The sequence below is a fragment of the Aplidium turbinatum genome, chromosome 7 (genome assembly GCF_918807975.1).
Source record: "Aplidium turbinatum chromosome 7, kaAplTurb1.1, whole genome shotgun sequence".
Classification (NCBI taxonomy): Eukaryota; Metazoa; Chordata; class Ascidiacea; order Aplousobranchia; family Polyclinidae; genus Aplidium; species Aplidium turbinatum.
The window spans coordinates 28,951,767-28,974,926 of NC_137478.1; the positions used below are offsets into that span (position 1 = coordinate 28,951,767).

The 23,160-nt window shown below is 36.9% G+C and overlaps 2 protein-coding genes across 3 annotated transcripts; both read right to left on the reverse strand.

Annotated features, from left to right (window-relative positions):
* Window positions 1–1,482: 1,482 nt before the first annotated feature.
* Window positions 1,483–4,188, reverse strand: LOC145773909 (F-box and WD repeat domain containing protein 10B-like). Its single transcript, XM_082585033.1, has one exon. The coding sequence runs from the start codon at window positions 4,186–4,188 to the stop codon at window positions 1,483–1,485; it is 2,706 nt and encodes a 901-aa protein (XP_082441159.1).
* Window positions 4,189–9,207: 5,019 nt separating this feature from the next.
* On the reverse strand, window positions 9,208–22,952 carry LOC145774216 (uncharacterized). 2 transcript variants are annotated; one of them, XM_082585397.1, is made up of 17 exons: window positions 22,755–22,952; window positions 22,208–22,333; window positions 21,887–22,051; window positions 21,188–21,301; window positions 19,450–19,591; window positions 17,759–17,912; window positions 17,039–17,217; window positions 16,178–16,317; window positions 15,253–15,397; window positions 14,372–14,539; window positions 13,727–13,849; window positions 12,691–12,864; window positions 12,125–12,284; window positions 11,827–11,873; window positions 11,523–11,642; window positions 11,020–11,208; window positions 9,208–10,575 (listed from the first exon to the last, which is right to left on the reverse strand). In XM_082585397.1, exons 1-17 carry the CDS (start codon window positions 22,902–22,904, stop codon window positions 10,040–10,042), a joined length of 2,832 nt encoding a protein of 943 aa, XP_082441523.1. In that variant the 5' UTR covers window positions 22,905–22,952; the 3' UTR covers window positions 9,208–10,039. The 2 variants fall into 2 exon arrangements, with proteins under 2 accessions (XP_082441523.1, XP_082441522.1); XM_082585396.1 differs by having other exon boundaries at window positions 11,020–11,211.
* Window positions 22,953–23,160: the final 208 nt, after the last annotated feature.

Sequence of the window (23,160 nt, forward strand, 5' to 3'; positions counted from 1 at the left end):
TACTAGTCAATTGCCACCCTACGGAAATGATAATTTTGTTACTTCAGACATAACAAAAATTGTTCATTTTTTCACGAGCACAAAAGTTTCCATACATCAAAATCCGTTATTTTTACAATAAAAGCAATGTAAAAATGACGGATTTTGTGGTCTAGGTTATAAATTTACATTTTGTCAGCTAACGTTCTAAAAACCATTGACACTTGAGAAAAACATACAAAGCACTTCTAACGAATGTCTTTTCATTTGTTATAATAACCAATAGTCTTTGTTGCTGAGGATATACATTTTTGTGTTGTTTCAACATTATTAATTGTAACTTTATCACAAACTGCAGGATAAAAAATATTGAACAATGTTTTTCTTCAACAATGGGTAGACGATGTAACATAATCTCGCGGAAAGATTCTTAGCACAATATAATAGCGAAAAGTTTATTTAGTATATAAGCTCTCTTTTGAGTGTTCAAACAAGTCATTCTCACAACAAAAAGATACTTTGGTCTGTTGTAAATACAAGGAATAACAGCGATCCATACATAGCTTCTTGGTCATAAGTGTCTTTGTGAAGTCCGTAATGTGTGCATAGGTGCTATTGTGTAATTGTACTGTATAGAAAGTGACCTTGCTAAATAAATAGATAAAAATGTTCGAACGGCTTCTATTATATCGTGACAATTTTGCTTTTAAAACATTTGTGATATTCAAGATAGAAAGAAATCTCATAAATGATAAAATATGAGATAAAATGCTTACTACACATTACAAACACATAAAAAAGATGTTTTTGATACCAAAAGTACAGCGCATGCATACCACAACGTCTAAGAATAATAATTTCATTTGAAGATATTTCATTAATTCAACAATAAAACTATGCTTTGTGATTACTGCTACATTCCATATCCTAGACAAGAAACTGAACTGACAAAACGACACTTTATTTATGTAACTGTTTCGTTAACCCAATAAAATTTGAAACTAATCTTCAAAAGTATACGACAACATTCTGATTGCACAAACATCATAAGCCTCATGGCAAATAAGATGATTTAATAGTTAAAGGAAAAGAAAGCATTTTCTTGAATCTTGTTGGAAACAAATGTAATATTTATATATATGACATGTTTATAAAAAACAAAAGCTACAAAATATTTAAAAACAAATAGAATTATTCATGATTTACATTAATATCAAAAAGTAAGGATGTTGAAACAAAATTGATTTTCTTTTCCAATGAAGTATCATGATTTCAAAGAAATGATAAACTGTGTTAACTTTCAACATAAGAATTATAGACATAAAATATTGGCACAAGAAATAAATTTCACATGTTCACAAAAAATCAAGTCAGTCAAGTGAAAACAGCTGAACACAGTTTGTGGCATAATAATCGCATTTGTCTGATTATACCAGATAGTTTCAAACAGTTACAAAATTTTGTAACCAGGTGATCTGTGGAGAAATTAAGTGAAAAAATTCCCTAACTCAGGTTTTTACCACTTTTTTCCTTGCAAGCATGGTATAATTCTCTAACATCAGGATGTCCACCATTAAGTGCAGTATTAATGTTCAAGCTGTCATTGCGTGTATTGTGGAAAATACTTCCTATTCGTAAGTGAAGACGTTCACGTGACAATGGAGTTTCTCGGTTTCCAGCTGATTTTTGTGATAACCTCTTCTGCCTTGAACTACATGCAGAAGATCTGCGACTTAGTTTTTCATCCAATTTTGCATCTTCTTGTAGAATTTTAGAGGAAATTCCTGATATGACAGACATTGCTGTTGAATCATGCACATTAAAACGACTCTCACACTTTTCAGCTTGACTTGAATCTCCCACCGAGTAAATCACTTTTGAACTTTGATTATCTTGTCTCAAATTAGGTGGTGCTTTAATATCTTCATGTTGGACCAAAGATGGAAATGATGAAAAAGGTCTTTTGCAAAGTTTAACAAAACTTTGTTGCTTTTTTACTGGAGCACTGATAGGCCTGTTTCTGATATTTGAACAAGTGCTTGAAGATGCTCGATTTCGACATGCTCGTACATAAGGGTTTGAGAGTTTGAGTTTGCCTGAAAATTTCCCAGCAACATCTTGTTCATCCACATCATCATCAGTTGCTTGATCATATTTCAAATCATACTTCAATTCAACAGGCTCAAATTGTAGAAGCAGAAGATTGCTTTCTGTATTCACAATCAAGCGATTGAGAGTAGCACAGATGGAAAGAATAGGATCACAGTTGCTATTGCCTCGCACAACCCTCATACACTCGCCAGTATGAAGATGCAAAACACGAATCTTACCATCAGCGCAGCCACTGATAATTCGAAGAAATCTCAATTCAACACACAGAACTTGCTTTGGATGTCTGTATGACTTGATAGGTTTATTTATGTTCCCATCTCTAACCCATGCAAGCACATATTCATCATGGGACGCACTGACAATGTAATGAGAATCCATGCTTATTCCTGCAACTGCATCAGAATGACCTATCAACTGCTTAAAAAGTTTACGGTCAGCCAGATCCCAAACTTTAATCATGCCTCTGTCGCAAGAGCTGACTACCGTGTTCTGATGAATTTTAACAGAAGTTACATAGGAACAATTAGCATGCTTGAATGTGCATGTGCACTTTCCAGTTTTGATGTCCCAAACTTTAACTAAGCCATCCTTTGATCCAGAAACAAGAATTCCCTCAAAGTAATCCAACGTAATAATGGATTTGCGATGACCATGCATAAGCTTGTGAAAGCTACTGCTCCCAACATGCCATCTTCTGATAGTTGTGTCATAACTGCCACTAAAAATATATTGCTTTTCATTATCAGCAACAAACAGAGATGTAATTGACCCTGGATGGCCACGGATAGATGGGAAAATTTCTCGCCCAGAGTTGATATCAAACAATCGAATAGTCCTGTCTTTGGAGCCAGAAGCGACAGTTTTTCCACCACTGTAATGTACAACTCTGTTTTTGTCTTTTCGTTTGTCCAGTATTAATACATTGTAAGAACCACAGTACACATTTCTTTCTTCCATTTCAAATTGAGCAGTTGTTAAGCCGGCGACAGAAGAATAGTTATTACTCTCCATGTTGCCAGTTTGCTCCAGATGCATTAAGTCAAAACCAAAACCAGTTTGTGATCTTGATGAATGTATAGGAACTGTTACTAGCTTATTCTTGGCATAATTTGGATGGGCGCCTTTTGCTGAGACACCTTGCATCATAACAGCTTCTTCAGAAATCTCACGCTTTGTTCTTGATTCAAGTTGGACTTGACGTACAATATCATGCCACATTTTGCATACTTGAGCTGCAAGACATTGGTTATGCATATCTAACAAGCTAAGAATTTTTTTTGCTAAATGCACAGGTAATTTGGCAACATAATCAACAAATGGTGCAACTCCACTTGCAGCTTGCTTGGAATGAGACACCACTAAAACTCTTGGGTCAAAAGAAGATACTGAAGAGAAATGGCTTGATTCAGTTGCAATTGAAAATTGGTCATCAAATTCTTCTTCATCATAATTATACTCTGAATCAGTTGGTTGATCAAAAAGTGATTCGGGTGATGTTTTAAATTGTGAATTCAATGCTGCAAGCAAGTAAACATCAGGGTGTTCATCTGTACAAAACGTGTATGTTGTACTGGCTAAAGAAGAAACTTCACTTTGAAAAGAATCATCCAAATTTCGCTTCTCTCTCTGCAATTGAATGTAAACGGTTTTTGCAAGGTTGAAAGCCTGATGCAATATGCTGGAATTATTGATTACCATTGCAATGTAGAAAACAAAACTGGTCTTGTTGCCATCATTCAAAGTGGAGAACCAGTCCCAAAATTTAGCAATCTGGCTTTCAACCTTTCTAGCTGTAACTCCATGTTTGTTTGAAGAAAACTCATTGCGTTCATACAATAAGCTAGAATTGCACTGAGATCGTGAATAAGTGAAATCTTTTTGTTTGAGAGTTGATAATATCCGAATCACTTTTCGTAGCAATTCTAAGCTATCAATTCTGTGAAGTATTCCAAGAAAAAATTTTCTTGTAGCATAGAAATTTGCACGCAACAACCAATCATGTACTCTGGCGACTGTTTTTTGAATATCTTTAGTAACTTTTTGCTTTAGAATATAATTTCCAGTTAAACCGGGATGCTTTTGTACTTCACACTCCATTCTAAAGTAAACAAAAATACACCTAACTGAATCAATGCCGACCGCTGTCACAATAAAACTTCGGCGGCTTATTTTGTCTTGGAAACTGTATTATCACATGACTTCAAGTAATTTTTATAAACTATTCCGTAAGGACAAATACGAAGACGTGGCGTTGACTCAAAGCCGAATTATTTCTTTTACCAGCTTTTTATTGGTTTGTCGATAACTATGATCATCATAATCCACCATTCATGCCACTGTTGACGGATGGCTTGTACATGTAATGTAGCCTAGTAGGTGTTTTTATACCATTCTATTCTAACTTATACCGATAGCTCAGTTAGCTCCGGATAGCTCAGTTGGTTAGCGCATGACTTTCAATTCAATTTAATTTATTTTTAATTGCTGGCGCGAACATGTAGAGAACGGCAAAGTAAACTCACGAATTTGGCACCAACAAAAGGGAAAGATGGCAAAACCAAAAGGTTTAAAATATGCAAAAACAGTGTTGGGATGTCACTATCTTTAATTTGCACAGCCACAAAACCTGAAAATAAAATAGAAAAGATAAAAAAAATTATGTGAAAACGGTACAAAAATAGGGCTACAATTACAATCAACACTTGCCAGTGCAACAAGGGCGATTTTAAACACGAGCTGAAGTTAAACAAAACAAGCCCAAACCCTCTCTTTAATAAAAGATAAAATAGGCCGAATATTGCTGTACAATGAACACTTGCAACAAGGGCGATTCAAACTTTACAGTACTACTGCTACACACAATAAAAATAGTGACAAGTTTCCAAAACTTTTCACTTTGAAAGTTTAACGAAATTAACGAAAAGACTTCTGGAACGAAGAAGCTTCAAGACCAAGTGGCGCTGGTTCGACTCTCGGGGTGTGCGCTTGAGCAACGCACGTTAAGGACTGCTCTCCATTCAGCGGCATCTAATCTAATGGATGGAATAGTTCCCCGGCAACAAGACTTCAACAATCGGAAATTGCATTCAGCCAATCTCGGTGACCGGGTCTGCGTCAGTGATTCAAAGCCTCTACAACAGCGATTCTTAAACTGGGAGGCGCGCCCCCTTGGGGGGCGCGAAAGGTTCACAAGGGGGGCGCGAGCGATGTCAAACTATGTGACTAAACGTCGCGTAATGAAATTTTGGGGTCGTAATGAAATAGTTTAATTTAGTCTAGTGCCGGTAGGTTGTAGTCTTGCCATGGTTGTAATCTTACCAGAGCTTACAGTAATCATACGAGCCGTCAACTTCGTCAAAACCAGTGCTGTCAATACGAGACTGTTTACCAAGCTGTGCAAGGATAAGGATTCGAACCATGAGACTCTCCTCTTCCATACATCTGTTCGTTGGTTATCGAAAGGTAATATGTTAGCCCGCGTGTATGAAATGAGAGATGAACTGATGCTATTTTTGGAAGCTCATGGGAAGCAAGATCTCCTTCTGCCATTTTCATCAGAGAAGTTTCAGCTGGAGTTGGCATACCTCGTGGACATTTTCGAGGCCTTCAATAACTTAAATCTGCTCTTGCAGGGCAGAAATACTAACCGGATTAATAGCTATGATTCCATTCGAGCATTTGTGGCAAAGCTGGGGTTGCGGCACCGCCGAATACAAATAGGAAATGCAGCTTCATTTCCCAACCTAGATACGGTACTGCACTTGACAAAAAGCAACTTGAACTGGAAGGTGAGCTTAAGGCTGAAGTGAAGGCTCACCTTCAGTTTTTGAAACAAGAATTCGAACGCTATTTCCCAGACTTGAGTGACACCGACCTTCCAGAATGGAAGATGACAAGAAATCCCTTTCGTGTTAACGAAGACATTCTTCCCGATGGTTTGCAAGAGGAATTCTTGGAAATAAAGTGTAACTCCACTGCAAAAGACGATTATGAAGCAATGCCACTAACTGATTTTTGGGTTAAATATTTGCACATATACAAGGGGTGGGTAGCGTGGCGATACGCACATTTCTTCCGTTTTCGTACACTTATCTGTACGAAAGTGGCTTTTCTACAATTTTGAACATAAAAACAAAACATCGAAACAAACTTATTGATTGTGAAGCCGATCTGAGGCATTATCAGCTACAAAGCCTCGAATTAAACTTTTGGTTTCCGAAAAACAATTACATCCCTCACATTGATGAAAGCTAAATATAAATTCCTGTAGTCATTACACTTTAATATTTGCTAATTTTGTAGTTTGGTGGGGCGCAAGTTTGGATGGCACGTCAAAGGGGGGCGCGGCTCAAAAAGTTTAAGAACCCCTGCTCTACAAGTAGCCTATGCGAAACTGCCAGTATTAAGATCTGCAAGAAGCTTTCCCAGTCCGAGGATAAAGATTCAATCGATCAATTATAGTTATTATACGTCCTCTTTTTGAAGGACATGTCAATTAATTTATATTTTTAAAATAATCAATTAATTTAAAACAGATCCGCATTTTTGAAAAGTCAAGAAAGCGACCAAATATTCATAACACTGGTCAACAAAATGAGAAAAAAAATTTTTTGCAGGACATCTAAGAGTTTTTTCTGGGGTTTTCAAGGTCGCTGATTACAAATATGACATTGGTTTTGCCAGATTGACTCTAGTTTAGAAGATACCTATACCCCTAGATTAGCCCAAATTAGTGTATTTACCTGTATTTACCCCCTAAACATCTCACCAAGAAGTACGTAAATCTTATCAATTTTGTTTGATATAACATAATAATTAGTAACGAAAGCTAATTTAAAAGTTACTGTAAAGTCCTACGTTCCGTCCTACATTTTGCTCTTGTACCAATTGGACATTCTACCAAGATGAAAGAGGAGTATGATGCCATCAAACTTGTCCTTTAAAAGCTTGACTACAATACCCATAAGTGGCTCATCTGTGTTGACATAAAAATGGTCAGTTTTTTAATTGGTCAACAAAGTGTATATACCAAGTATCATTGCGTCCTGTGTTCGTGGCACAGCAGGGTAAGAAGTTAAGAACCCAGCACTGGCGCAAGAAAAACTGGCCAGAACGCACCAGTCTTCAAGTTGTGACAGCCAATGTTATCAATGAACCTATAGTTCCCAGGGATAGAATTGTATTTCCTCCTCTGCACATTAAATTAGGGTTAATGAAGCAGTTCGTCAAAGCATTAAACAAGGAGGGGAATTGCTTCAAGTAGGCCTACAATTGCAGTCAATTTCCAGAACTCTCCGATCAAAAGCTTAAAGCTGGTGTCTTTGATGGACCTCAGATTCGAACGTTGATGAAAGATTCGGATTTCACCAGTCAGATGAACAGCTATAAACTCACTGCATGGAACTCCTTCTAGGAACTCCTTCAGGTTCCTCATGGAACTCCTTCAGGATGTAGGCCTAGTACAGAACTTCTTGGGGAATCACAAAGCACCTAATTACAGAGAATTAGTTCGGAAGATGTTATCTGCATTTGAAAAACTTGGAGCTAACATGAGCATTAAAGTTCACTTCCTATTCAGCCACCTTGACAGATTTCCTGACAATCTTGGTGATTACAGTGAGGGGCGGGGGGAAGGTTCCACCAAGACAATGGAATAAAGATATCAGGGCAGATGAAATGAGCACATGATGGCAGACTAATGCTGGAACCTGTTGAGAAACTGCCCAAAAGTTTCTTACAAGCGAAAATCTTACAAGAGACATTTTTTCGGGGCAAATTATAGTTAATAGTTTTAATCTTATTGTATTTCATACCATTATTTTCAATTTACAATGAAAAAGATAATGTAGTTCCTTTTATCTAAATTTTATAATACAAGGTTGATTGACTGATTTAATGCAACATTTTTTAGTGTTTTATGTACTTACACTACTGTAGGCTATATGATTGTGTATTTTATGTAATGACATCGGTAACATCAAGTTTTCAAGTATGACAAATCTAATATCCCTAAAACTTTGTGATGTTGCTGTATTTAAACTTAAAACTGTCTTTATTGTTCACAATTGACCATTAAATTGCATTTCTGAAATATCTAATATGGTTAAACTGTTTTTTGGTCTTGCGCATAAGGCTCAAATATGGGATTTTGGTCAAAATGACCCTATGCGATATCTCCAAAACTGGAGCCAATTCGGGAAAACTAAGGCCATATTCGGAATCAGCGCCCTTCAAAACCCCCAAAAACACTCCAACTTCGTCTGCCAAAAAATTTGTGTTGACCAGTGATAATATTTGATGTTTTTTTTTATTGCGAGAGCTTTATCCTCATTGAATTTTAGAAACTAATTTCTCACTTTTTAAAAATTTGGAGAAATAGAATTTAGATCCTATTCTGCACTGTTTTCATTTAGATAGGCTACGGTCCTAATTTTTTTTATCATCCTCTATAGAATACATCTTCTTCTCATTCGCCTAAAAAATCACTTGGGGCCCAATCAATTATTTTGGCTCATCTGTTGCACTTGCTGCATGACCAGCGTATCGGCACCACGTTTTTGCTATATCATTTCTCATCTTGGTACACTTTCTGCGAATTTCATGTCTGATCTTATCCCGGACAGCTAAGACTAGCCCAAGATGTGGGCCAGCTAGTCTTAGTGTAATATCATCAACTTCAAAAGAATCGAATTTATTTGTCATAAAATAACCATAACTTATTTCCCCGTAAGAAAAACATTATTAAAGTTTACAGTGAAAATCACTAAAAGATGATTTTGAAGTTTATGCCTCATTTTAAAACATAAACCAGCCACGGAAACTATTAAAACCCTGACAGCAATTTAGCAGTTTTTTACATTGATTCAAACTGTGCAGACGTTGAATCAATGTAAAATACAGTTGATTTGCTTTCTGGGAATGTACGTGATCATTTTTAGCTTAACTGAATGAATTTAACAATTTCTTCTGCATTCTCTGGTAAATTTTCACAAACGCTCTCAACCGAAACCCTACACCAAGATCCAAGTTGCAGACACTTAATCACGCCAAGAATATACCATGAACGCCTTAAAGTATGGACCTACAGGACACAATTTAAGAAGCCAAGCCTTCAACTGGTGTTACAGTTCAACATTTTATTCGTTCATAATGACTTAGTAGGCAACACGGATAGCCATTGGACACACTAATCGAATGTTGAAATGAAAGCAGTCCATATACTATACAGTACTTATAGTGAAGACACAATCATACATAGAAATATGGGAGTGTAACAAAAGCGGTTTGCAGTAAACTTCAAGTTAAAGAAACAAATTAAAAGTGACGAAATTAACGGCGCAATGCAATGGGCAGAGACGCCATTTGCAAAACGGATCATTGTTGAGATAAGATTGAACATTTGAGGCTAAGAATCCTTTTCATCAAGTTTAATAAAACATTGGATGTAAAAAAATCGATTGTTACTTCTGCAGACACGAACAAAAAAGTTCTTTTGAATTAAAATTTATAAAATCATGATCAGCAGGTCAGAAGCCTAAAGGGCGGCTTGATAACCGAGTTCGAAAACAAACGTGTCTCCAAGATGCACTTGACTCAAAGACTAAATCTAACTTCCATCCTTAAATCGACCTATAACTTCATGACTGGTTGAAGAGCCTTGTGCAAAGCTTTCTTGGACAATGGACGTTGGACAGTGTGTCGGCGTGCGAAGACGAATTTAGGAAATTGACAAAAGGTTTTGAAGCGTTTGGAAATACCATTTCATGGTTGAATGTGTACGTGTGTGCAAGTTTAATGTTGGTGACCAAAATACTAGCAAAAACTATAACGAAACAAAGTTTCCGGCATTCATCGTTCATAGACGGTAACACAACCACAAAGCGTTGCACCTGGATTATTAAGAGAGAATATGTTTCGCTCTTTACCCACGGTAAGGCCACTGAACGGGTTAGTTTGGCATCTCGCCATTTTTCTTATGCCCTGCCATATGAGCTTTGTAAAAACATTGAACGGAAAAGATCTCTTCACATATATCGCATTGGTATAGTTTTAATTTAACGGTAGCGGAGTCAACCGCTGAGTTATTCTTGTTGGTTTTAGTCGGGGTAAACGGGTTTTCCCCGGAAATGACCTTTTCTTCAATGATGTGGGAGATTTCGTTTAAATTAGTTTTATCTACTTGGGTTGCTCCCGCTTTGGAGTCACTTTCAACCGTTTGAGGGACATGTTTTTCATTTTCAGTCGTTTTCTCTTCAGCCGAAGCAACACTGTCTTTTTTTCGGCTTCGCAAAACCGCGGAAGCTCGCTTTTGAGCCGTCTTGCGACGCGAAGTATCTCGGTGTAGTTTCCGCACGTGGGCATGTAGTTTGGAAGTGGCAGTAAAGGTCTCTGGACACTGCAAGCATTGAATAGTTTCTTTGGAAGAATTTTTTTTAGGCAGTTCCGGTGTTACGGGGCTTTCTTCTTCAAGGCCCGGTGGAGAATCTGCAACAACAACAGCGTCTTCAGAACTGCAACATCGTACCACAAAAAAAAAAAAAAAAACGCCTGCGCTGTATTGTATCAAATCTAAGCTTATTCCAGGAAAATAAAAGGAAAAGGAACCAAGAGAACGAAACTAAGAAAATCCGAGGATGCGATTCTTCGTTTTTTTATAGACCTTGAATCTAACCTTTTTGAAAAAACAAAAACCAAACAAAAACAGTTAGCCCTGTTAGCGAAGAATATCTTGAAAAATAGCTACGAGTGCCTTAGGCATTAGCTTACTAGAGGAGGAAGATGCAAGGGACAGGGTGAAATGGAGAAAAGGGATTAAAACAATTGCTGCGCGGAAACAATCGGCCACCTCCACTAGTGGGGAACAAACCGACGATGGATTATGATGATGAGTTAAAAAGAACTAGTCTAACATCGATGAGAGACAAATACCTTCTTTCTTCGGCGGACGAGATCTCGTATTTCTATCTTCTGTTTGTTCAACTTCGATTGTCTCGTCCTCACTGTCGTCAGCATGCTCCGTTGCAGGTGGTTGATGGGCGCTCTCCTCGTGAAGTTGCAACGATCTTTTATTGACAAAGGTCTTCTTGCATTGAGAACAATGCAACCACTTTGTGGAGGCTTCTAGAACAATCGGACATTTGTTATAATGACACAAGAAATCAGTGCGGTGCTATCGGGTGCTATATGGCCAAAAATTTTTCGAAAGAAAAAGGAACATGAAAATATAAACAAACGTTTTTCCAATAGTTGTTTTGATTTGTGAGAATTTCATTATTAAATTGAGATAGCCTAGATTGGAATCTGATTCAGATAGCCATGTATATTTGTGGATGGTATCACTAACGTTAACACTCCCATATGTTAAACGAAGTGAGCAGGGCGGGGCAGAGCAAATGTTGTCATTGAAGAGCTAACTGCCATAGATCACGTACCTTCCCCCTTCTTTCGTTTTTTGGAAGATACTTCCGCGAGGGATTGGCTCCTTTCTTTCTTCTTTTTGACATTTCCAGCCTCTCTCGCTTCCGACAGAGTCCGCTTCAATGACTTCGCTTCTGTGCAAAAAAAGTAAGCATTTCAAGAAAACCTTGTCGCGTAAACAAATGCAAGGATAGCAGAGAAGCACCACACAGCACAAGAGCTTGGTGACAATGACCTATCATGGTATCTGCAACGTTTCAATGCATATCCGTTTAAGTTAATTAAAATAAAAAGTTGATTCGGCTATATCGACGTTACCTTTTGTAGTTTTCGGGGCAGGTAGTTCCGTTTCCGTATTTGATTTTCTGCAAAAATAATTAATTACAAAGTGATACAATCACACGGATACAGAATCGTTTAAGTTCAAAGAGATTAACCGGGAAGATACCACAAAGCTGCTTCGTATGTAAGCTTTAACTGTATAACATGTGAAAAAAACTCTCGTCAGAAGAAACTGCTTGCTATAATAACCGGCGATTGAAACAGTGTTGCCAGTGGAAGTACAATCAAAAATTGACCAAAAACGTACGGCAACACTATCACAAGGATTACCGACCTTGCCTTCTTTGCTGGGACTTGGTTGATAGGATGTTCTTCGGACAAGCTCCTCTGAAGCAATCCATTGTTGCCTTGCGGCGAGGCAGGATCCGCGCCCACGACCAACGCGCCGGAGGATCCGCCAGGGGCCACCAGCTCTGTGTTAGATATGACGTAGCCTGGCAAAATAAACCAACAGTGTCAACCTTCTGTTGTACAAAATGACGATTTTAAACCGGTTTAAAGGTCTCCTATTGTCAGGAATAAAACGACAACGAAAATTGGATAGCAGTAATTCTAATTCTAGATTTTCGAATTGGAGTCAGAAAAGCTCCACGTTCACATTGGTTAAGCAGTTTTCTGTTTTAATAATCGAGTTTTACTATTTCTGAAAAGTGGTTTTAGAACGAAAAAAGAACATAGCACTGAAGTCAATCTTCATTCATATCTTCAAGGAGCTTAGAGCCTTGCCGAGATAAAGTCACGTTTTCTTGGTGCTGAGCCTGAACCGCCATTCAAGCGACGGTTTATCATTCGATCACGCAGTCTACAGTAAAAATGATTACCCATCATGCACAATTATACCTGTGAGATCTTGTTTCGAAGAGATCGCTTCCTCAAGCACACTGCAAACGGAATATAAACTGTTGATTTTTAGCCTCTTGGCGGCAGTAATAATCTCGTTGATGCTCTGATCTCCTCCACCAACAGACACCACAGATGTATAGATGTAGTCCAAGACCAGACTGAGAGCGGAGGCTGTAGAAAATCAAAAGAAAATAATAACAAAAGACATTGGTTGGAAAATGGGAAATGTAGCCCTAACAAAATCGAGATTGTCGAGTTATTCTTGTTTTTTTCCGAGCAATATTTTTTGTTTTCCAAAAATCAAGTTAAAAGTAGCTGCCCAATCAATCCACAAGAGACACATGCTTCCTCTTCAAGTCTGAAGTCTTTTGATGACTAAAAGCAGCAAAGCAATTGGGAAGAATCGAGTCGCCTTGATTCTTAAAAACAGCAGAAACCACGGCCACCTACTAAAATGGCCCGATATATCACATATTTACGGCCTTTCACTCTAAGCCTACGTGAAGACACTTAACGAAAAAGTACAGTACAATATATTTTCGATACCCGTTAGTTAATCCAAATGTAAAATTAAAAGACAATTCCAGATGCACAGGGAAGAAAATTCGAGAAACTTAGTAAAAAACGCACTCATGCGTGAAAAGGACCGGCCAATCACGTACCTCGATTTCTAGCAAGAGTACACTCGGCGACTATAATTCGGTTTCAAATATTAAACCGTTTGATTTCTTTTATAAGCCCAAGCCTTACATACACCACATACGTAAGTACATGACGCTTGCGTATGTGCAGGGGTTTGCAGTCTGCTACTCAATAGGATGCCAGTCACAACTCCGTCATTACATTGATTCAGCGTCTGCATACGTTAAATCAAGGTAAAAAGGACGGGTTTTTTGTATGTGATCCAATGTGCACGACAACGAGACCACAATAAAACAATGAAGAGAATCAATCAATTCAACATAACTAGCTGAATAAAATCAAAATAAAATATCTTGATCCCTGACAAGGACAATGATAAACTGTTACAAACCTGTGATTCCCTGCAATTCAATGTAACTCAACGGGGATTGCTTGATAGTCTCGGATGCAAACAATGCGTGGAAGAAGTCGCTGCAAGAGGCGAGGATCGCTTTGTGAGCTTTGAAAAGTTGACCTATCGCAAATAAAATGTGATATTTTTTTGAAATGATTTCAAATTAGTAAAGTCCACGTATGCATGCATGCAGACGTAACATCAATGTAAAAAAGGCAAGTTGGTTTGCTAGGTGTTGTCAATACTTGCTTATTTAATTTAGTAGAATTCCAAGTTTCTAAGACACAGAATAAAGAATTCTAAAACTAATTTAAAATGTGTAAAGAGCTTTATCCATTGCAGACTTTGCAGAGTAGGGTGAAGGAGGTTCCATACTTAACACCAAGGATAGGGAAATAAGATTTTTGCTGTAGCCCTCGGTGCTAACCAGAGTGGTCCTGAGATGGCCAGTTCCTTTCTCTTGGCCGCCTTTTCTTTAGCAACTACGTCCACCCAATTTATTATCCCGAAGATAGAGGTGAGCTGTGTTTCAAAACTAAACGAATTGTCTTTTGGATTGTGCAGTTAAAACAAGTAGCAGAATAAGAAGAATATCACAATTTTTTTCGTCAAAGTTAAAAAAACACACTGTTTTTATCTTACTCTGAGCTGCCAATGTGATATCACACAGCATCCCATTCAATCGTTGCTTTTGTAAAGAGTGTAGAATCTGGTTGGAATGGACGCTGCTGTTGTGCTTGATGAGTACACTCCCAGAAGACGATGCTATGTCGTCTTCTAGAGGGAGACAGGTGCTATCAGCAGCGATGTCTGAAAAAAACAAAAAATAACGAATTTCTTAATGTACTTGCTTCGTCATACAAAAAACATACAAACTCATTGTTCACACCCATGAGGTGTGATTCAGTTTTTCAGATTCCTTATTTATCCAGTAAAATACCTCAGTGAATACATTTACACAATAAATTATTATGTAATACTGGGCAAGGTATATGCTGTTGATGTTAGAATAGCGCCGTAAGAATACCGTTCAAGAAAGTCAGCTGCCATCCTAGCACAAAAATAACAATACAAAAATGAGCAAACAGTAACTTAGTTATCTCCTCACTGGGATCATTAAAATGAGCTGCAACTGAACTGGTCAGCTGAGGCAACTCGATTTGAATGATGCGGGGCTCCTATAAGGCAACTTGAACATATTGGTTGATAACAGGACAACTTTTTAGATCCTCGAATGATTTTTTGTTGTTGAATTTACAAGTTTAGAGTGAATTTCACACTTGAATTCACATGACAATTCGAAAAAAAATACACAAAATATAGAAAAAGCGACAGTTCATGCGAAACTAAATTGTGAGAAAAAAAATCCGTTTTTTTTGCTTGGTAGTCACACGTTGTTGAATTTCAAGGTTGTAAAATCTATCTTCTTCACCGATCTTATATTAAACAACGTTAGGAATTGAAATTGTAACCGAATTTTGATCTAGTTCTGTTTACTGTAAGTTTACATAACTATAATATACCTTGAATGGTGGCGGGCGCTTCATATTGACAACCCACGTCTTTGCTCTTTATCTTGAAATAAATCCCAATGGTTTTGGTAGGTACCTTGTATTGTGACATGAAGTTCTTAGTTTTCCGCTTGTACCGGTACTGTGTGGCTTCATCCTATACAAACTGGCGTTAGTAAGTGGAAAGAAAATACGTTTTCGGACTACTCAAATATATATCCATTAAATATTTAAACAATAATTGTTACTAATATTACAAAAAATGCTCAAAGCTAGTGACATCAAAATTAGTTACTAGTTCACTAAACCTTAACAGCCTGTTTCACCTCAATAAGATCACCAAAAGGAACTTATTCAAATAGAATCTATTAAATATCTAATATATCCTGTGATGTCGATTCTAACCTAGAAGACAATAGTAAGCCGATTCTTGTAAAAATTGAGTTCTATCCACATTTGAGCTTGTACCATTTTTCTACAGCGGTTGATCATTTCAAAATGTTCCCTAGGAACAGATGCCAAATTTGTGGCCATGCTTTTTTAGCAACATAAGCATATCTTGCGTTTTTCACGAATATGAGTTTAACAGCCTTGATGTGTTCTTCAGAATCATGGGAGCCATAGTACAGTTAGGGGAAAAAAAACGAAATACAATTTTTATTCATGTTTCATTATCATCTAAATTCGGTTTTGTCTCTACTAGTGGAGGTGGCCGATGCTTTCCTTGCAGCAATTGCCTTCACTCCTATTCTTCATCTCATTCTGTCTATCGTATGTGTTTTCCTCAATTGAAGCAAGACGTACTAATCAAACGTAGTAAGTGTTGGAACATGATCATGATCAAACCACCCGAAGATTATTACTTGACTTAAACCTATATTCTAATGGAAACTTTAACCGAACATCCTTTAATGTTGGATACCAGCAGCAAAGTCACCTTTGATTGAACGGCGATCTGTGTTTCGTTGTCTATTTTCTCGACAGCATCGGTCTGCACGGACATGTCATTCGTGGAGACAGTTGCTTTGCTGAGCTTTTCAACCTCAGCCCCAATTTCTTCATCGATCGATGGCTTTTCTACAAAGAACAACATATTGATTGATAACAAGAGATAAGTGATGCAACAGTCCACATAAGACGTGGTTAGGTTCACATAGCATCCGAGAGTGGATAATCTCCAGAGACTCAATCAGCCAATCACAAAGTAATCATGGTACAGTGCTGAGCAAACTAAACTGTATCTATGGAAAGGAATTATTGGGTGTCGCCAATTCGCAATAGCCTACTGTGTGTGTTTTCATGGAGGAGCAAGGGGTCAGGTGTCCGGCGAAGGCTATCATGTGCGACGTGCGTGTCTAGCCGAAAATGTTTGCAATTGTTAGTTTATTTTTATATATTAAGTGCCATGTTGTATTGTTGTTGCTTCGTTTTATCTGTTTATGGTTCAACAAGAAAGTCTGGTAGAAGAGTAAAATTTTGAGTAACTTTATAGTAAAATAGTAGAAGAGTAAAATTAGTACATTTGAAGTTCAATGCTACTTCATTTTCGCCATTAACGTATCCAATGCGAAAAAGGAAGCATGGCAAGAGGTATACCAGATGACAAGTAAGGAATATAGCGAACCCTACTACGAGAATATTCCAGCTATATTGACAAAAGCAGATACTCTCCTGAATCAAGGGCATAAAATACAAGATGTAATGAACAAACGTTTCAAAAACTATATATATATTATATAATATATCATATATAGTTTGTCTTCAAATATATAGTTTGTATTTTTATCAAGTTACTTACCTTCCTTGATTTCTTTCTTCACATCAACTTCCTCCGTTTCTCCTGGTTGGAAATGCGAAATGACCCTGTTTGTTGTGATTCCATCGAACTCGTGGGAATTGACTTTGTTGCCGTGAGGCTCGAAACTGCTTCGGAGCGACAGCCAGTGCTTTGTGTCGCTCAGATCAGCTTCTATGCTCCTAGAGACGAATTGTTTTGTTTTCAACCTACCTCTCTTCGTAGTTTTATTTTACCTTTTATGTTAACATTTCCACTCAACATATTCATGACACTATTCAAGGCATTGTGATGATGAGGGTGTGATGTCGCCACTGCTGCAATTCGTATGCACTCGTATCCCGTAGTGAGCCAGGTTGTCACAACATTAACCTTAAGCTCACAATGCACAATATCACTTTACTACTGTAAATTTTGCCTGGTATGGTGGTCCAAAAGTTTCTTGCATATACAGCAGAAAGAACCAGAGGCACTCCTTTTAAATATATTGTTGCCGAGGGGTCAGGTGTGTTTTCAGGCCACATTTGCACTGAGTGCCCATCATCATAGCCAAAGAATGATCTCATCAACCTACGCACATCCATTTCGACACAGATCTACCATTTTTCAATGAATTGCAGTGGAATCAAACAACCTGACCAGGTGATCGTCACCTAAAGTGACTGCAACACCCCCAGCAATATATTTCAACTAACAAACTTCTACTTGCTAATCCCATCTCACCCCTCTTCTGGTTCTTCCTTGACCACGGGAGTCTTTTCGGCTTCCTCAGGAGGATGATTCTTTACGTCATCCATTGGGATGACAGGATAATCATTAAGATCGATCTGAAGAGCTTCATCATCACTTTCCTGTTTCTTTTCTTCCACTGTCTCCTCTGGAAAGAGTTTAGAATTTGTTTTAACTGTGATAAAAAGCTGATATAGTCAAGTGGGGTAAAAAAAATAGTGGGGTTATTGGGGTAAAAAAAAACACTTACCATCTCACATCTAAAATGAGTAGATATTCACTAAACTTTTTTAGTGTCTGTTTAAGTGGTCTCTGGTGATTACTTTGAGGGGTAGAGGAAAAAGATTGGATTTGACAAAGAAGAGCTATGTTAAATAGAGTAAATATTGCCAGCGAAGGGTGCAAAAAAAGGTTTGGAGGAGTTTATTAAAGGTTTTTGCTAAATTTTAGTGATAGGTAGTATGAATGTTTTAATGTTATATTGTGAGTACTATGTTGTGAGGCTACTAGATGCAACACAGACTGGGGCTTCCAAATGTTTGTGTAAATTATTATTGAGGTGTTTTTTTTACTCCAATAAAATTCGTTGATTTGGGGTAAAAAAAACAGTGCATTTTATGGAATGTTTTGGCTTTGTATTGGTGTTATGTCAACTGCCAAGCAGTATATCACCAAAAAATACAAAAACAAACTTCTGGATGCATCAGTGCCAATGTATGCATGTGTTATGCACAATCAATTGATGTTTTTTGGAGTTGGGGGTCCGAGGTTAAGGTTAGTGTTGCGGGTTAGTCGATCAATAGCGCAGATTGAGAGTACAGAGCGATCCATTGATTGATAGTGCACAACACATACAATCAGACATACACAAACTGTTGTTTCATTTCCTGTCTGTTGTTTTTTAGTTGTATGTTCATTCACAAACTGCAGGTTGACTTTTTAGGATTCACGATCCGCGAAATTTAATCGCCCACTTGCTTGTTCAAACCAGAGCTGCAGATAAAATTCAGGATGGCGTGCATAAGTATACTAGACACAATTTTTTGTCTTGCTGCTGTTTTTATTACAGTAATGAGACTTTGCGACTTCACAATGTTTATTTTAATAAAAAGTCTTTCTTTTGTAGTTTTTATTTTCTTTAAAAAAATAAAAACTACAAAAATTGTGGGCAAAATCGTTTACATCATCATCATCAGCATCATCAGCATCATCATCATCAGAACTGACCCATCCGGTCAGTTCTGAGTATGGGTTCAGCATCTCTCACAGTCCTTGATTTATGAGTTACACAAAGCTTCTTTCCTCTGGTGGAGAATCATTTATATTGCATATGAAATCAATAGCAAAACATATGAAATCAATATTATAATAATAAAGAAGAAGAAGCTGCTATACTAATAGGTGTTTTTTTTACCCCATGAAAATTTTTTTTACCCCAAAGCTGGGGTAAAAAAAAATTCAGGTATTTTGGGCATAATTTCCAAACCAGTTAATGGATTTAAAAAATTTCATTGGGGGATGATAGACATACATGGTCTGCATATTGTGACCAATTTTAGTGGTCATACTTGATAAGCTAAAAAATCTAGGACAACCTTTCTGAAAAAATTTTTTTTTACCCCACTTGACTATATGCTTATAATTATGCATAAGCAAAGTTGCAATTCCTCACAATTCCAAAGTACCTTTGTCTGGTTGCGATTTAAAAGAAGGAATACGTTCTGAGACGGTATCCTTTGATTCGAGGTACTCCAGCCTGCTTAACTCCGCTTGTCTTTTGCGCAATTTCTCTTCCAACATTTCTAAAACTCCCAAACTCTCGTCATCCTGAAAAAATGATGGCAACACTACTTTTGGGTGTGCAAAAACGTTGATAACATTTCACGTGCTGTGCATACTTTACACATGGTACTACATGATAGAATACGTAGTATAAATTTGGTAAAGAAGTAATGTTGTTGTGGCGTAATTGTTGGCCCCGCGTGGCAATTTGCAACTTACACGCTATACCAAATAAAGTGTATTTTATTGGGTGTTTGGTGGATAGGCTAATTAGGCTATATCCATAATATATATATTATTATGCTATATTTTATTTATGTATTTTGTTAAGAATTTTCTATTTTTGCTTAGGTCAATATTTTCACACAAAATTTTGTATTAAATAATAAAAATAGAAAAAAAGAAGTGTTGTGTAAAACGTGTACAGACAAGTTGCAATTAAAAACGTTAATGATGACAGGTTAATGTTTGATGGGAAAGTTGCAGGTTACCCCATGATGTCGCTCTGGAACAGCAACGAAATGACTTGTCAAAGATGCTAGTCTCCGGCCTGTTTCTTAGTACTTTGTGCGTTTTGCTGGCACTCGGAATGGCATCTACATTGCCTTACATCAAAGCAAGGTTGCCAAGTGCCTACCATGCATGTGCCTAAGTGTCTGTGCTCAATAATCATGGACCAAGTATAATGCTAATCCAATCGATTACCGGTACTTTGTTGCCAGGATACATCTTAATACATACCTACTAAAGACAAACATAAACGAAAATAAACCACGTCATAGGTAGTATTGTATATACCGGTGTCCGGTATGCAATATGTATTGCAATGAAATAGTGTTGAATATCAAAATAATTTTGATGATCACCAATGCCTATTGCCTAGCTCAGTGATTTTTTATTGATGTTTTGTGAAAGATCGTCAGGTGTTCCTCAATAAATTTATTAGCTGGACTAGTGTTAATGGAACACGGGTGGAAAACCAAAATTACAAGAGCTTTGCGTTTGTCTTTCTGCGATTCCTGCCCTAATATCAACTTTGTGCTCGTCTAAACAGGCCCAGATATCGTACCGAGAAAAACTGAAAGTTAATAAACTGACATTGTGCTGTTTATTTTATTGCGTCATTACAAAATTTTGTTTGGTGTTCCGCAAGAGCATTTTAATGCATAAAATATTCCGTGGTTCAAGAAAGGTTGAAAAAATTGTCTAGTTGACGAACAAAAAAGTACCATACCTTTTTGAGTTTAACTGATATATTGTTCATGCAAATAATATTCGAATTGGCAAAATGCTGTTGCCTCAGACTACGGGTTTGGGAATCTTGTGAAATGAAACGGTTTACCATAAGCGTATAATCGATATGCAATTAAACGACTTCATCTGTATTAATTTTACAGCATCCTGAAAGTAGGCTAGTCACAAGACTCCATGATAGTAAAAATTTAAGCAAAAATCAACCAGTGGCTATCTTTGACGCTTGTTATAATGTGACTTTTTAAACCCAACATGGTGGGAATTGAACTAGACGCATTCAGCCCACTTCACTCTTCTACCTGCCTCAGCAACCTCAAAATTTGTCCATTTTTTCAGATAACATGTGTCACGCAATGTTAAATCGATTCAAAGTTGAATGAAGCCTACCATTTCTATTTCTTCTTCTTCAACAACCTCTTCTACATCTTGATTTGTTGATCTTAGATATTTCCCATCGACTTCTTCTTCTGAAAGCTTAGGTGATGTAGAAGAGTGATGACCCTGAAAGAAACCATAACTTAAAAACGTGAGCCAAAAACCTTTCCATACATATCTCAACTTTCTGTTATCAATGATATGTTTTTTATTGCAATAAAAGACACAACTTTTGCATGCTTTGCTTCATGGTTATCAAATGAAGAGCTTGTTTCCAAAACTTTTACTAAAATTGAGTTTAGAGTGTCATTAGGTAGACTGGTAGAGTATTACCATAGGTACCTACTATCCATTCCTTTTTTTCCAAAACCTTCTCTTTCTGCTTCAACTTCGACACTAAAAATTGCGTTTTCTTCCAAAACCACTTACGCGCGTATATAAACGTTTTTCGTGGTTTTCTCGAAATCACCGAAAGTGGATGTAAGCGGTTTTGGAAACAAGCTCTTCAAATATAGGCCTATATATCATGAGCATGCAAAATCATTTTAACAAAAGTGAATGCAAAATGATAAAAACACTCTTGCACCGTACATTGGGCGTACAGCCGTACAATGCTTGGAGTTTTCTAATACAATTACTAGTAATTTAATCAAATATGAATCATATGTTAATCAATTTAAAGAAAGCAAACATTGTCAAATTGTCACTAACCAAGGAAAGAGGGTTTCGCGAACTCCTGCGCTTCTTTGACCTCACAGGCCAGTTATGGTCAACACCTTGAACTGTCAAGTCCAATTCTTTTAAGAGAAACACAGGAAAAATTGTATCCCAAGTAGATCGAAGTTTGTATAAATCTCCTCTTGTTTTTCCATCAGCCTTAAATTCATTGCAACAAAATACAAGAGTAAATTATCTATACTTACTGTACTTGAGAATGTGTAAAGTTACCACTTACCATAACGTTATGAGATTGACCGATTAAAAACTGTGATTTTATACTTTACATTAACAAAAATTGACAATATTAGTAACCTTTTCGAAAATGCTCATAAACACAGAAATTAATCTATGACTGAAGAGCTTCATGTACTGTCCACCAAAGTTCTTCACAATTGAATCCAACAAATATAACACCGGCATTTTTCTTTTCTGAGACACCTAAAGTGATATATACAAGTAAATATTATATGCAAATTGCTTTCTGAAAATTATAGCAAATTGTGATGTTTATAAAATTATGCACTTAAATCATACCATTTTATGTTTCGTCATTAACATGTCTAGGTCAAAAAAATATTACTAGCTACTCACTAAAATAGTCGATATACCAGCATGTCAATGAACCGAAAAAGTTGGCAAAACAGGCATATTCAGATTAAATTTCCCTGAAAAGCCTCGGAGGCAATGGTTATGGTTTTGCAGCAACTCTTCCTACTACCATACTTAAAATTTTAAAACAAGAATTATTCTAGATTAAAGTAAATTAAGCAAATAAATTACAAAAGTGAAAACACAAACATTAAAATTGAAATTATTAACCAACATGCCACACTGTGACATAGTTTTAAATTATAGTTACCTGAAATATTTGAGTCTCAATGATTTTTACTATGTCAGATGCATATGAGACATTTTCTTCTGCCAATACTGTCAGCATGCTGATATGGGGCTTGCTGTTAAACGTTAGATCAGCCAACGAAGCTTGGTATTCTGACAAAACTGATTCCATATTTACACTCAAGTTTTCATTTACAAACTTGATATATCACAGATCCACAGCAAAACTAATATTAAAAAGCAATTTTTGAGCGATTATAAATTATTTTCAAAATTTATACAACATTCACAAATTCATCCCATGAAGAGACTAAGTAAGAACACAGTTTTACGCTTATTAACTCCACGGTTAATAGGCCCAGCCGCTCATTAAGGTTATTTTGGCTCGGTCCAGAATTATTCCAATTCGATCCCGTAATAAAAACACT